Source organism: Odocoileus virginianus, chromosome 6, assembly GCF_023699985.2.
Source record: "Odocoileus virginianus isolate 20LAN1187 ecotype Illinois chromosome 6, Ovbor_1.2, whole genome shotgun sequence".
Lineage (NCBI taxonomy): Eukaryota > Metazoa > Chordata > Mammalia > Artiodactyla > Cervidae > Odocoileus > Odocoileus virginianus.
This window is the reverse complement of record NC_069679.1, coordinates 12,303,410-12,316,423: the sequence shown is the minus strand read 5'-3', so window position 1 is coordinate 12,316,423 and position 13,014 is coordinate 12,303,410. Positions and strand designations below refer to the sequence as shown.

At 50.4% G+C, this 13,014-nt stretch overlaps 1 protein-coding gene across 4 annotated transcripts in view; it reads left to right on the top strand.

Annotated features, from left to right (window-relative positions):
- The window catches only part of CELF6 (CUGBP Elav-like family member 6), a 29,690-nt gene extending 22,452 nt beyond the window's left edge, over positions 1 to 7,238 (top strand). For 3 of the 4 annotated variants that reach the window (XM_020894283.2, XM_070468783.1, XM_070468781.1), the window contains 10 exons: positions 2,110 to 2,238; positions 2,341 to 2,420; positions 2,581 to 2,724; positions 2,842 to 2,974; positions 3,083 to 3,229; positions 3,440 to 3,502; positions 3,757 to 3,837; positions 3,924 to 4,067; positions 4,642 to 4,796; positions 5,613 to 7,238. In XM_020894283.2, the coding sequence (XP_020749942.1) occupies positions 2,110 to 2,238; positions 2,341 to 2,420; positions 2,581 to 2,724; positions 2,842 to 2,974; positions 3,083 to 3,229; positions 3,440 to 3,502; positions 3,757 to 3,837; positions 3,924 to 4,067; positions 4,642 to 4,769 (1,049 nt within the window). In that variant the 3' untranslated portion in view covers positions 4,770 to 4,796; positions 5,613 to 7,238. The remainder of the gene's footprint in view (positions 1 to 2,109; positions 2,239 to 2,340; positions 2,421 to 2,580; positions 2,725 to 2,841; positions 2,975 to 3,082; positions 3,230 to 3,439; positions 3,503 to 3,756; positions 3,838 to 3,923; positions 4,068 to 4,641; positions 4,797 to 5,612) is intronic. The other variant, XM_070468780.1, reaches the window with a different exon arrangement.
- Positions 7,239 to 13,014: the final 5,776 nt, after the last annotated feature.

Here is a 13,014-nt window from a genome sequence, read left to right as displayed (position 1 = left end):
CCCTGGGACTCTGAAGACCCCAGGATCTTCTCCAGCCCCTCCTGGGCCTCTTGTAGATGCATGGGAATACTTTAGTTTCATAGTTCAGAACAATAACAATCTCAGAGGGTTTGATTCCTTGACCAAATAGGGCCTGTCTTCCAATGTCAAGGCAAAACCACCATCAGATTAGTCAACAGAATCAAGAAAGACCATTCCTGTCTTCTCAGGTTCCTGAACAGAATGATCTCAGATCCCTCTTCATATACCATGTGGAATTGTATGTTCTGTCTTTTAGGTCAGTGGTTTACAAAGGACTTTCCTTGGAGCCCTTTCTAGGGAGAACCAAGGGAAGATGAAGCAAGAGAAACTCCAGCCCTCCTCCCTTTTTTCTGGCTTTACTCCAAACAGTTCTACTTTTCTCTTGTATTTTGAGCTTCATCCTGATCTTTTTGTTAGAATGATGGATTTCACAGCTTTTTTAAAAGGTTAGGAAATCAGTGATCCATTCCAAGGGCACTCTTCTGTGGCTAACACACCCAGGAGTGAAGTACACCCACTGGTTTGTATTCTTACCACAGAAGGTTGGTACCTCCACTCGAATTCTGGCCACAAGTACATTATCTATCCCTTCCCCATCAGGATTTCTGGGCAGTAACCCTCTGGATAGAGGGAAGGGTTCTGCTGAAACATATTGTGTCCCATATAAACTGCAGCCCTTGCCTTTCATACAGACACAGCATTGACAGGCAGATGACAGATACCATGGTATTCAGGGCCACCTCGGCTGAACCCCACACCATCCAAATGAATATGGACACACACGTAATCTCCTTATCGGAGATTCCCCACGCTTCAGCCTATACCCTTCATCAGCCTTGTTTCCTCTGCACTCAGGATCCAAGGATCCCAACAGCCAAGCCAAACTGGTCAAAGAGAAAAGGAGTTTGGGATGGATTTTCTTGGGCTCCAGGATCTCAAAGGCGGAGCCTGAAGCCATATTCCCACCCAGTCCTTCTCTTCCAACTTGTATCACCCTGATGAAGCCCCCTCTCAAATTCAGACTTACCCTGGTGCAAAAATGAGAGGGGCTTTGCCAGCAGGACCTGTAGCTGGACTCCTGGATAGTGCTCTTGCTGGATGTGCATCTAAGTCCTGCCGGCTCCAGTTCTGCAGCTTTCTTCAAGGGCACACACCCAGCCTACAGCCCCTCTCCTGGCATCTCTATCACTCCCATAGGAAGCAGGGACACAGAGGAGGATTCTCAGGTGGCTCCTGGATCTGCAGGCAGAAATTGTTCTCCCATAGCATGTACACCTGGGGAGAGATCAAGGCAGGACAACAGGAAGTCAGGGAGGAGGTAGCAGGGCTCAGGGAGGGCCTCGTGGGCTCAGTGAGAAGTAAGGGAGGTAAGGAAAGGGGTCACGGGTTCAGGAAGTGTAGTGGGGGAAATGCCAATGTTGGAGGATTAGGAACCCAAGCTTCCCTTCCTCTTTAGGCCTTTGGGAGGGGCACCCAGGTTGAGTTTGGAGCTGGCAGTGGGGGTTCATCATTCCAGTGCTCAAGAGTCTGGGGATGCAGCAGTACCATGAGACAACTGTTTCTGTGCTGGTTTTTTTTTTTGTTTTTTGATCCAAAATTTTCCTTGATTCCAGTCATTGCCAGCAGGCTTCTCCTTAGGGTGTGCTTATCTTCTCCAGACCCAGTATGAATACTAGGACTCCTCTAGGACTCCCTCCTTTAATAGGGCTGAAATGGTCCAAAACAGCATTTCCCAAACTCTAAGAACATAAAGAGCAAACATAAAATGATGCATGGCTTTGGTTGGGCTTTATCCAACCAAAAACTATGGACTGACTCACTTCCACAAGAGCAGCCATGAGTTGGAGTTTTTCCAGGATTTGAGTTTTCCTGATGGAAATCCCGAGTTCCTTTCCTCCAGATCCATCTGAAGGTCATCCTGACCCTCAAAGAAACCCAACCTTGTGGGCCCAATGAGTAGGGCCCTCTCATTTCCTCCTCTTCTTCCCAGAGCTAGACAGTGGTTAGCTCCCTTCCTAGGCTCCTCTGTTCCTCTGCAGAGTCCAAGAGGACTTAGGGTTCCCAGGTGACTCCTGGATTTGTCCCCAGAGGACCGAAAGCTGTTTGTGGGTATGCTGGGCAAGCAGCAGGGTGAGGAGGACGTCAGACGCCTATTCCAGCCCTTCGGCCACATCGAGGAGTGCACCGTCTTGCGGAGCCCTGATGGCACTAGTAAAGGTGACTTGAGCTGACCCCTGGATTTCCTGATGACCCCTGCCTCACTCTGGACCACAGGACCCTTTGGCCTCTGTGACCTGAGCCACCTCTATCCTGCCCCAGGCTGTGCCTTTGTGAAGTTCGGGAGTCAAGGGGAAGCTCAGGCAGCCATCCAGAGTCTGCACGGCAGCCGGACAATGGCGGTGAGGGCGGGCGCTGGGGCCAGGGCGAGGCCAGTGGGGTGGGGACTGGCTGCTTCTCCCCACAAACCCGGGGAAATGGCCTAATGATGAGCAAGGCACTGGGACCAGCGCTGGAGCTGGGGGTTAGACCGGTCCTTACAGCCTCCTCTGTCTTACCCAGGGCGCCTCGTCCAGCCTCGTGGTCAAGCTGGCAGACACGGACCGCGAGCGCGCACTGCGGCGGATGCAGCAAATGGCGGGCCAGCTGGGTGCCTTCCACCCGGCGCCGCTGCCGCTCGGGGCCTGCGGAGCCTATACCACCGCGGTAGGTGCCTGGTCCTGGAGTACACCCGACGCAGCGAGTGAGCCAGGCGGGGGCTAGGGAGCCCAAGCAGCTGCCCGCCACTGGGTCCTCTACACTTGCCCTTCTTCCCTCCCAAAGATTCTGCAGCACCAGGCGGCCCTGCTGGCGGCGGCGCAGGGCCCGGGCCTCGGCCCAGTGGCGGCAGTGGCTGCACAGATGCAGCATGTGGCCGCCTTCAGCCTGGTAGCAGCGCCGCTCTTGCCCGCCGCAGGTACTGCGCTCAGGGGGCGGGGCTGGGGCGTGGACGGGGCGGGGCTGGGCCAGGGCGGAGCGAGCGTGGGGCGGTGACCTGACTTTCCCACCTCCTCGCCACCTGCAGCCAACTCCCCTCCTGGCGGTGGCCCGGGCACGCTTCCGGGTCTCCCGGCGCCCATCGGCGTCAATGGATTCGGTCCCCTGACTCCCCAGACCAACGGGCAACCAGGCTCGGACAGTCTCTACAATAACGGGCTCTCTCCTTACCCAGGTGGGCCCCCCATTCCGCCCAAATCTCCCCCCAAATGGAGTGGGGAGCGGGGAGTGGGGGCTGGGGGATGGTGGTGGCAAGGCCTGGCCTCCCTAAGAAGAGACTCCTTCCTTCTGCCTCTCATCGCCTCCCTCCATACTCCCTGCATTCTCACCTGGCCCTGCCCGTCAGCCCACCTTCATTTTGGGCCTTGCGCCCCTCTCTTCCCAGCCCAGAGTCCCGGCGTGGCTGACCCCCTGCAGCAGGCCTACGCTGGGATGCACCACTACGCAGGTTTCACTTGGCGCTACGTGGCCTGGGAGGTTTGAAGGGCCCCAGAAAGTAACGGGGAGATTTGTGGGGGGCCGGGTGGGGGGGAGGTTAGGCTCTGTTCTGAGGAGTCGACCCTCCATTCCCTCACCCTTGGACCCAGAACGACCTTTCTAGGGGTGGACCGGCTGAATTGGTCAAAAGTGGCCAGGCAGATGGGGTCCTGCTTGGGGGATGGCTCCTGGGGGGTCACTGCCCGCTCCCACCTCTGTCTCCAGCAGCCTATCCGTCGGCCTATGCCCCAGTGAGCACAACTTTTCCCCAGCAGCCTTCAGCCTTGCCCCAGCAGCAAAGAGAAGGTGAGGGACAGGGGTCTGGAGATCAGGGCCTGGTGGGGCTGGACTTAGGACTCCTCCCCTCAACCAGCCTGCTGCTGTTCCTCCAGGCCCGGAAGGCTGTAACCTCTTCATCTATCACCTGCCTCAGGAGTTTGGTGATGCAGAACTCATCCAGACATTCCTGCCCTTTGGAGCCGTTGTCTCTGCCAAAGTCTTTGTGGATCGTGCCACAAACCAGAGCAAGTGTTTTGGTGAGTTGAGCCCCATCCGTGGACCTTTCCCTCTCCGAATTATAAGGCTCCCTACAAACCCTAAGTTTGCACCTCCAGAAGTCAATGATTACTAGAAACTGAGTGTATAGCACTCAGCAGGGTCCCAGACCAGGAACAAGTCTATATCAGGTTCACCTGGGACGGTCAGGTGTCTGGTAGATCTTCAGCCAGGTTGAAGGCTTCAGAATCTGGCCAGGGCAAGTGCATGAGGGGATGGTCTGGAGTCAGAGATCCCCTCCAACTGCAACTGCAATTCAGAGGATCAGAATGGGAGCTGTGGAGGGAGAGAGCTTTTTCCATGCCGGGAAAAAATAGAGAAACACCTGCCACCCAACACACGCACTCAGAATTACCTCCTGTCTTTCCAAGAATCACAGGAAACTCAGGCCACTTGACCACGCCTGTATGAGCCTGTGTCCGTGTGTGTGTGTGTGCACGCACATGCAAACACTGAAGGGTGGAGGAGTATTTGATTGATGGAATTGGCCTAAGTGGGGTGAGGAGAAGAGGCTGGGCAGAGTTCCCAGCTAACCTCTCTGCACATACCCTCCAGGGTTTGTTAGCTTTGACAATCCAACCAGTGCCCAGACAGCTATTCAGGCCATGAATGGCTTTCAGATTGGCATGAAGAGGCTCAAGGTTCAGCTGAAGAGGCCCAAGGATGCTAACCGGCCTTACTGATCTGCTCTTACTGACCAACCACGAAAGGTGAGTCCTTCGTGGACCCCAGGCAGATGCATCCTGAGTGATAGAGGCACTCTCAGCTTTGCTAATCCTTTTGGGATGTTGAGGGCATCCAAGTCTGAAAAAATCTGGGTGAGAAGAGCCAGGAGTTAGGAGGAATCCTCAGTTTGGGGCTATTTTTTCCTTCCATATATGAACTGAGATAAACTTGACATCATTTCTTTCCCCACAGCCTGGGAGAGATGATTACAGTAAGATCCAATGAGCTTATTCCATGCCAGAGATAGTCATGGGGACCTGTGTCGGGAGGGCAGAGGGGTGGAGAGTGAGACTAGAAAAGTAGGTTTGTGTCAGTTCATGAAGGGTCTTAAAGACCATGAGTTCAGAATTTATCCTGAAGGTGGTAGAGAATCACTGAAGAATTTAAGCAAAGGAAGGACAGGATGTCAGAGCTGGGATGAAGGCAGTGAACATGCAGATGAACAGAGAAGCAAATGCTCTGAAGATTTATGGGGCCTGGTGGCGATGGGGAGGAAGATGACAAGCTCTCTTAGATTTCTGGCAAGCCCAGCTGCCTGTGACTTTTAGAGATTTGCTATCTCAGAAGGTTCACAAGACCCTCCTTCACTTGAACTCTCCTCCAGGGAGCCCTCGGGAGGGGGTGCAGGGCCATGGTGATCTGCCAGAATCCAGAGTCTGGCTCCAGGGGGGAAGCCTGAGGTCCAGCCAATCACCTGAGATGTCACGGATGGGGCAAGTTGTCTTGCTCTCCACAGTGACATTTTTCTTTTTCTCCTTTCTCTCTCCTTATCAATTAATACCCAACATGGGAAATGGAAGAGTGAGAAGAAAGGAAAAGAGAAGCACATAATGCTTGAGCAGCCCTTCCTGAAGGAGCAGCCGCAGATGGAGGTGGACCCTAGGCCAACACCTGGGCTCAGGCCGCTTTAAGGATTGTTTTCACCAAGTGGGTTGTTCTGTGCCTGTGATGAAGAGCTCAGGCTGGCAAGGCAGCTGGGGCTGGCTGAGGAGTGACTGTCTAGGGAGGGGAACCAGCAGATGGCCTAGGGGGTGCCAAGGGCTTCTCCAAAAGGAAGCCCAGATCTACTTCTTTCAAAATCATATCATTCCTTAGAGTTTAGGGACCAAAGGACTATTGCTTTTTTAAGAATATATATATATATATATATATAAATAAAAATAAAACAAAGAAAAAAAAAACAAAAAAAAATCAAGAGAAACAAAAGAAACAGTATAGAGTCTAATAAAAGCTGCCTTTAAATATCCCTAGGAGACAGGGTGAAGAAGACCCTTGAAGGCCCCAGCCTAGGCAGAGGAAGGCTGTGGAAAGATTATTCTGTGTCTCATTCCCTCTTAACCTCCAAACCCCACCCCAACACCTTTTAAAATAATTAAGGACTTGAGGTCTGTGCTCCTAAGCAGGTTAACAAGAGAGTTACAGAAGGCAGTGAGCCCACAGCCCCCAAACTCAGAGAGCATCCCTGAACAAGCCTTGACAAGGAGCTCTGGCCTGCCCTGGTCCTTGCCACCCTGAAAGGCCTCTTAAGCCAGCAGGAGTGGGAACCTGCCTTTCCTTCTTGACAGCCTTTCCCGTGGAACCTCTGCTTCCCCAGTTAGGATGAAAGGGAGTCTGGACCACCCCAGTCTTTCCCTTCCCTGTCCAGATAGACAGAGGCCCTGCCTTGGGCTGAGCTGAGACACCTCCTGTTTCCCCTCACCTTGAGCCAGCCCCAGTGTCCCCTTGCTCCAGACCACCTTCCGTCTCTAGGTCTAAGTCTACCCACCTGTAAAGTAGATTCAGGATATATATAGAGGGCTGTGACAACAGACTTGGAAGATTTGCTTCTGTATATACTGCCATTGAGAGAAGGGGATAATTTTCAATATTGTAGAAGCTTCAGAATTTAGAGGTCCCTCTTTACCCAGGACCTGGGAGGGAAGTAGATGTTTTGCCAAAATACTTCTTCATTCCTTTAAAAACTACATCTTTCCTATGCAAGAGTGTCTCACATGTGCTTATCTGAGGTGCTTCTAGATGGTGAGCAGTGTTCAGCTTAGAAGTGGTGTGTGCTCTGTCTGTCTGTCTGTGTCTGTCTGTGTATCCAGTGGGTGCCATATAAAGCTGATCGATGGTGGTGCTTCCTGCCTGCTTCTGTGAGATGGGCAAAAGTTTCGGCTTAGAACACCATGACTCACCTTGCCTTGGTCAGCCTTTCCTGGCCCACAGGGCCTTGCACATACTGTTCCTAGGAGGATAAACTTTGCTCCACCCCACACACCTGGATCAGACTAGTCTGGGGCCCCAGCTGTGTGGTGGGCACTCTGGTCCCCAGATGTTACTGAGGCTGGAGGCCTCTAATCTGATGTCACATCAGACAATGAAGGACATGGCAGGGGGAGAGTTCCTCCTTCATAAGAGTTTCTAAGAAAACTTGTTCCCACCTGTTCCTTTGTCTTTGACTCGTTTTTGGAGGGAATGGGATGAAAACTAACATTACCAGATAAGGTGCCACATGTACCAACAAGTAACTTCCAGCTGAGAGAGGAGCTAGTGTCAAGGGCGTCTGTACACCAGCACAATACTAACACACAGACTAAGCACCCTGGACACAGATGGAATATGTAACATCTGCACATACAAACAGCTATTCACATGGAGGCATAGCAGCCCCTCACTGCTGGGCGCTAAGCACTGTGCCAGGAGCTGGAGCACAGGCATGGTCTAAGCCAGTGCTCCCCAACCTGTTCTGGCCCCAGGGACTGGTTTCATGGAAGATAATTTTCCCACGGATGGAGGAGGGATGGTTTCAGGATGATCCAAGAGCATTACATTTATTGTGTACTTTATTTCTGTTATTATTACATCAACTTCACCTCAGATCATCAGGCATTAGATCCCGGAGGTTGGAGACCTCTGCTTTAGTTAAAAAACTTGCTGATCCCTCTAAGCTCATGGAAGACTTATATAATGTCTAATGAGTTTGAACAACTATGTGTTTGTTTCTCTGTTGTGTGTGCATGTGTAAGTCCAAACACTTTCAGTTGCAAGTGTCAGAAACCCAACTCAAGCAAGCCAACAAGAAATTAGTTGGCTTACAAAACTGATAAATCAAAGGATGTACCTGCCTTTAGGTATGACTGGATCTAGGCTGGATCTGGATTTAGGGGTTCAAATGATGATGTCTCCATCTCTTGACTCTGCTTCCTTCTATTTGGTGGCCTCACCAGTTCTAGCTCTAAAGACCTTGGGAGAACTTTGGCCAGAATAGGCATGTGCCCATATCTAGGGTGGAAAAGTAAGCCACCGTAATTGACAACCTCACCAGGACTGTGTGGAAGGATGAAATGGCTCTTCAGAAGAAGAGAAGATGGGCAGATAAGCAAGGTGCATCCACAATATTCCAAAATCCACCTATATACTCTTCTTGACAAACATACAATGTCAAAAATATGTCTGCCTAATGATACAACATTCTTAGGCCTAACAAAACGCTGCAGTCACCCACTTCTCAATGGGAGGCAAAACCAAATCATGCCCAGTTGCTTCATTGAGCCCTCAGAGCAGGGTGCCTTTGTGATGTGCAGTTATTGATTAGGTCTGGATATAACACCTTGTGATTTTGCAATCTATGGCTTAAAGATAAATGTAGCTACCTCTGCATAACCAATATGAAATAGTAGAGGGAAATAGGATAACCATTAAAAAAAATTCAATTTGGACTAGAAGAGGAAACAATGGTCACTAATCCATAGCATATAGCAGATCCATCCTTCTGGACAGTGGAGTGAGTTTCTTTTTCAATGAAACTACTTACTCTAGGTCCTTTCTTACTGGAAAGTATCTTCTTTATCCATTGTCCTTTATGGACATCCCCAAGAAGATGCCCCTTCTGGAACTGAAGCATCCCTCCTCCCTTTGGACATGGTGCGTGTGTGCATGTTCAGTTGCTCAGTCGTGTCCTACACTTTTGTGACCCCATGGACTGTAGCCCACCAGGCTCCTCTGTCCATGGGATTTCCCAGGCAAGAACACGGGAGTGGGTTGTCATTTCCTCCTCCAGGGAATCTTCTTGACCCCAGGATTAAACCTGTGTCTCCTGCATTGCAGGCAGATTTTTTTAACTGCTTGAGCCATCAGGACAGCTCCCTTTGGACATGGGTTTGAGCCTAAACATTGTCTTAGAGATTATGTCTTCCCAGATCCCTGACTGTCAAGTGAGAAGTCTCTGCACAATTCCTTTCAAACCGACTTGATTTGATTCCCGGTTGCTCTCTGTGAGCTAGTAGCCATCATCAAGAATCTTGCCGAGTCCTTGTCCTTGAGTCTGGATCTGGTCCTTGTGGTTTCTCTTGGCAACAGGTCACATTTGGCCCATTCCCCTCCCGCTCAGCTTCATGGCTTCCACAATGGCCTGTGATAATGTCAACCGTAACCTCAGTGCCTCTGGAAATATTATATATATATATATATATATACATATACATATAAAATATATTACCTATATATGTAATACATTAAATATATTACCTATATAACACTGGGCTGGCTCATGCTCCAGTAACCCTGACTCAGTTCAGTTCAGTTGCTCAGTCATGTCCGACTCTTGGCGACCCCATGAACCACAGCACGACAGTCCTCCCTGTCCTTCACCAACTCCTGGAGTTTACCCAAACTCATGTCCATTGAATTGGTGATGCCATCCAATCATCCTCTGTCATCCCCTTCTCCTCCTGCCCTCAATCTTTCCCAGCATCAGGGTCTTTTCAAATGAATCAGATCTTCACATCAGGTGGCCAAAGTACTGGAGTTTCAGCTTCAACATCAGTCCTTCCAATGAACACCCAGGACTGACCCCCTTTAGGATGGACTGGTTGGGTCTTCTTGCAGTCCAAGGGACTCTCAACAGTCTTCTCCAACACCACAGTTAAAAAGCATCATTATTTCGGTGCTCAGCTTTCTTTATAGTCCAATTCTCACATCCATACATGACTACTGGAAAAACCATAGCCTTGACTAGATGGACCTTTGTTGACTAATGTCTCTGCTTATTAACATGCTGTCTAGGTTGGCCATAACTTTCCTTCCAAGGAGTAAGCATCTTTTAATTTCATGGCTGCAATCACCATCTGCAGTGATTTTGGAGTCCCCTAAAATGAAGTCAGCCACTGTTTCCACTGCTTCCCCATCTATTTGCCATGAAATGATGGGACCAGATGCCATGATCTTAGTTTCCTGAATGTTGAGCTTTATAGTCAAAAATCCCTAAGCAGTACTGGCTTGTAGGCCTCAGCCCCAAGGCACTGTTCAGGACAGCAGTAAGGCAACCACAGAAGCACTGGTTCTGGCCAGTCATCTGCTTGCTCAGCTCCTTTTTCTCTGGCCACGGTCCATATTACACTAAGGCCACATCCCCAAAACCTTCCTGAGGGGAGTCTAACAGTGGACATTGAATTGAGGGGACCCTCTGAGAACCTGTATAACTTGGGCACTATGGGCAGAGTCTTCAGCCTTCAGAAGGGCTCCTGGAATTTCTCTCTCTCTCTCTGGATGCAACCTGGGTGTCTTGGATATAGAGAGAAAAAACCTTTAGTCTAAGATGGGACTGACAACCTCTGACCTCAGAAGCAGCTCTGGATTTGCTGTGTGCTCTGACCTGGGGTCTCACCTCTGCCTCAGTGGAGCAAAGCATGCATGTGATACCCTCCAAAAGAGGGTACGAAGGTCAAGGAGATCTCAGAATCTCTTTATCTTTTCTAGCTTGGGTTCTATCTTTGGGCAGTTCACTGTCCTGACTATACCTGTCTGTACTATGACACAGCCAAATGCAGCAGGGATTCAGAGGCTGTTTGGGGCCTCTGGACCTCCCTCGCTTCCTGGTGGCTCAGCGGTAAATAATCTGCCCACAATGCAGGAGACTCAGGAGATGCGGGTTCGATCCCTGGGTTGGGAAGATCCCCTGTAGGAGGAAATGGCAATCCACTCCAGTATTCTCGCCTGGAAAGTTCCAAGGACAGAGGATCCTGGTGAGCTACAGCCCATAGGGTCACAAAGACTAAAGACTTAGTCAGACATGACTAAGCACACATGCATCCATGCTGGGCCTCCCTCAGCCAATATATTTGCACAAGCATGGTACACAGCCCTGTGTTCTTTGGGAGAACCCATGAAGGAAGACACCTCATGGGCTCAGGAAGCCCAAAGACAATGCACACTCTACAACCACCCTTGGAGCTTGAGTCATGTGGGGTCCACAAAGAGCTTACCAAGTCTGTGCCAAGTGCAGACTCGGAAAGGGTAGAGACTAGAACTCTTTTACTCCCCAGCCCTGGCTTCAGAAACTGCCCTCACAGTAGTGCAGCCTGGGTTAAAGGGCCTTAGATTGGCCACCTATGCTGCTAAGTCACTTCAGTCATGTCCGATTCTGTGCGACCCCATAGACAGCAGCCCACCAGGCTCCCCCGTCCCTGGGATTCTCCAGGCAAGAATACTGGAGTGGGTTGCCATTTCCTTCTCCAATGCATGAAAGTGAAAAATGAAAGTGAAGTCGCTCAGTCAAGTCCGACTCTTAGCGACCCCATGGACTGCAGCCTACCAGGCGCCTCCATACATGGGATTTTCCAGGCAAGAGTACTGGAGTGGGATGCCATTGAATAGAGGGGGCTTTTAACTTCCAGGCTCTAGCCTCCTGCCCTCTAGTGGCCTAAGAGCACAGAGACCCAGAAGGTACAGCAAACTGCAAGCCTGGGTTTGATTCTTCCCAAGGTCCTAGGTGCCCAGAAGACTATGTAGGGAACCACAAAAGGAGCCTGAGAAATTGGCCTCAGCTTCTCCTAGGGAGTAGGCCAGAAATGGCCTGACCTAGCATTCTTTGCACTGGGGCCCTGACAGGAATCCAGAGATCTGGGCTGGATTTCCTGCAAGTGAGCTAGAACTCCAATACTTGAGCCACCTGATGCGAAGAGCTGACTCATTTGAAAAGACCCTGATGTGAGAAAGATTGAAGTCGAGAGGAGAAGGGGATGACAGAGGATTAGATGGTTGAATGGCATCACCAACTCAACAGGCATGAGTCTGAGTAAACTCCAGGAGTTGGTGATGGACAGGGAGGCCTGGTGTGCTGCAGTCCATGGGGTCGCAAAGAGTCGGACACAACTGAGTGACTGAACTGACTGAACTGAACTGAGCTGGAAAAATCAGTTGTGCCCTCAGGACATTCTTGCTACCCCAAACAGTGTTGGGATGGGGGCTTTGATTGTGGCTCCATATCTTAACCCAAGTGTTCTACAAAGCAGAGTCTGAGGCTCGCATTTTGGAGAGATGGAAATCCTGGATGGTGAGAGGGGAGAAGAGAGATGCGGTGAGGAAAGATGTGAAGCAATGCAAGAGAATGTATCCCTGTGGTGGCCACTGTGTCACATGAGCCCTGAGGAGAGAGCCAGTGACTTGACGAGTCTGTGTGCATAGTGTTTGCAAGGAGAAAGTGCACCGTGGATGAGTTTACCGAGAGGAGACTTGAGAGGGGACTTTCCCAGCTGTTCCCCTCTCGTCGCTTGATTTCTACTGTCCAAGGTGCACCCCGCAGAGACCTTACACCACTGCACTTCTGAGTTGCATCATTTGCCCCCTGGGTGGCTGCTTGGGAAGTCAGATCCCATGCCTGCCACATGGCATTTCTACCACAAGTGTGGAAGTGGGGTGGTGGGCTACAAGAGAGAGAGAGAGAAGGAGGTGGCTGAGGGAGCCTGGAAAGGCACATCAGGTTTGTGACCAATGCACCTCACTCTCTCCCACAGGATTAACAGCCAAGGTCCCCAGACACAAGAGCTCCCAGGACTGTCTGAATTTTAAGTAAAATACACATTATTTAATTTGGGAGAAAAAAAAAAGACACATTCAGCTGTGGCTTGGAGGATCAGGCCTTTTCTCTAGAACTTCCCAAACTCTAAGTTCCAGTATCTCTTGCAGGATATCCCACCTCTCCACCCTTGTTCTCATTCATTTTAGTTTGGGGCAGAAGATCTAGCTTTTATGATCTATAACACACGTGATTATCTAACCCTTGGCTGTCTAGCTAGCCAGTCACAGGCAAAAAAGGAACTCTAGACAAAGCTGCCTATGGTTGGTTCTACTAGCATGGAAGCAGATAAACTTCAGGACCTTACCAGAAATCTTGTGAGAGGCCAGTATACTGCAACATCCAGATATTTGTCCAGGGTGTCC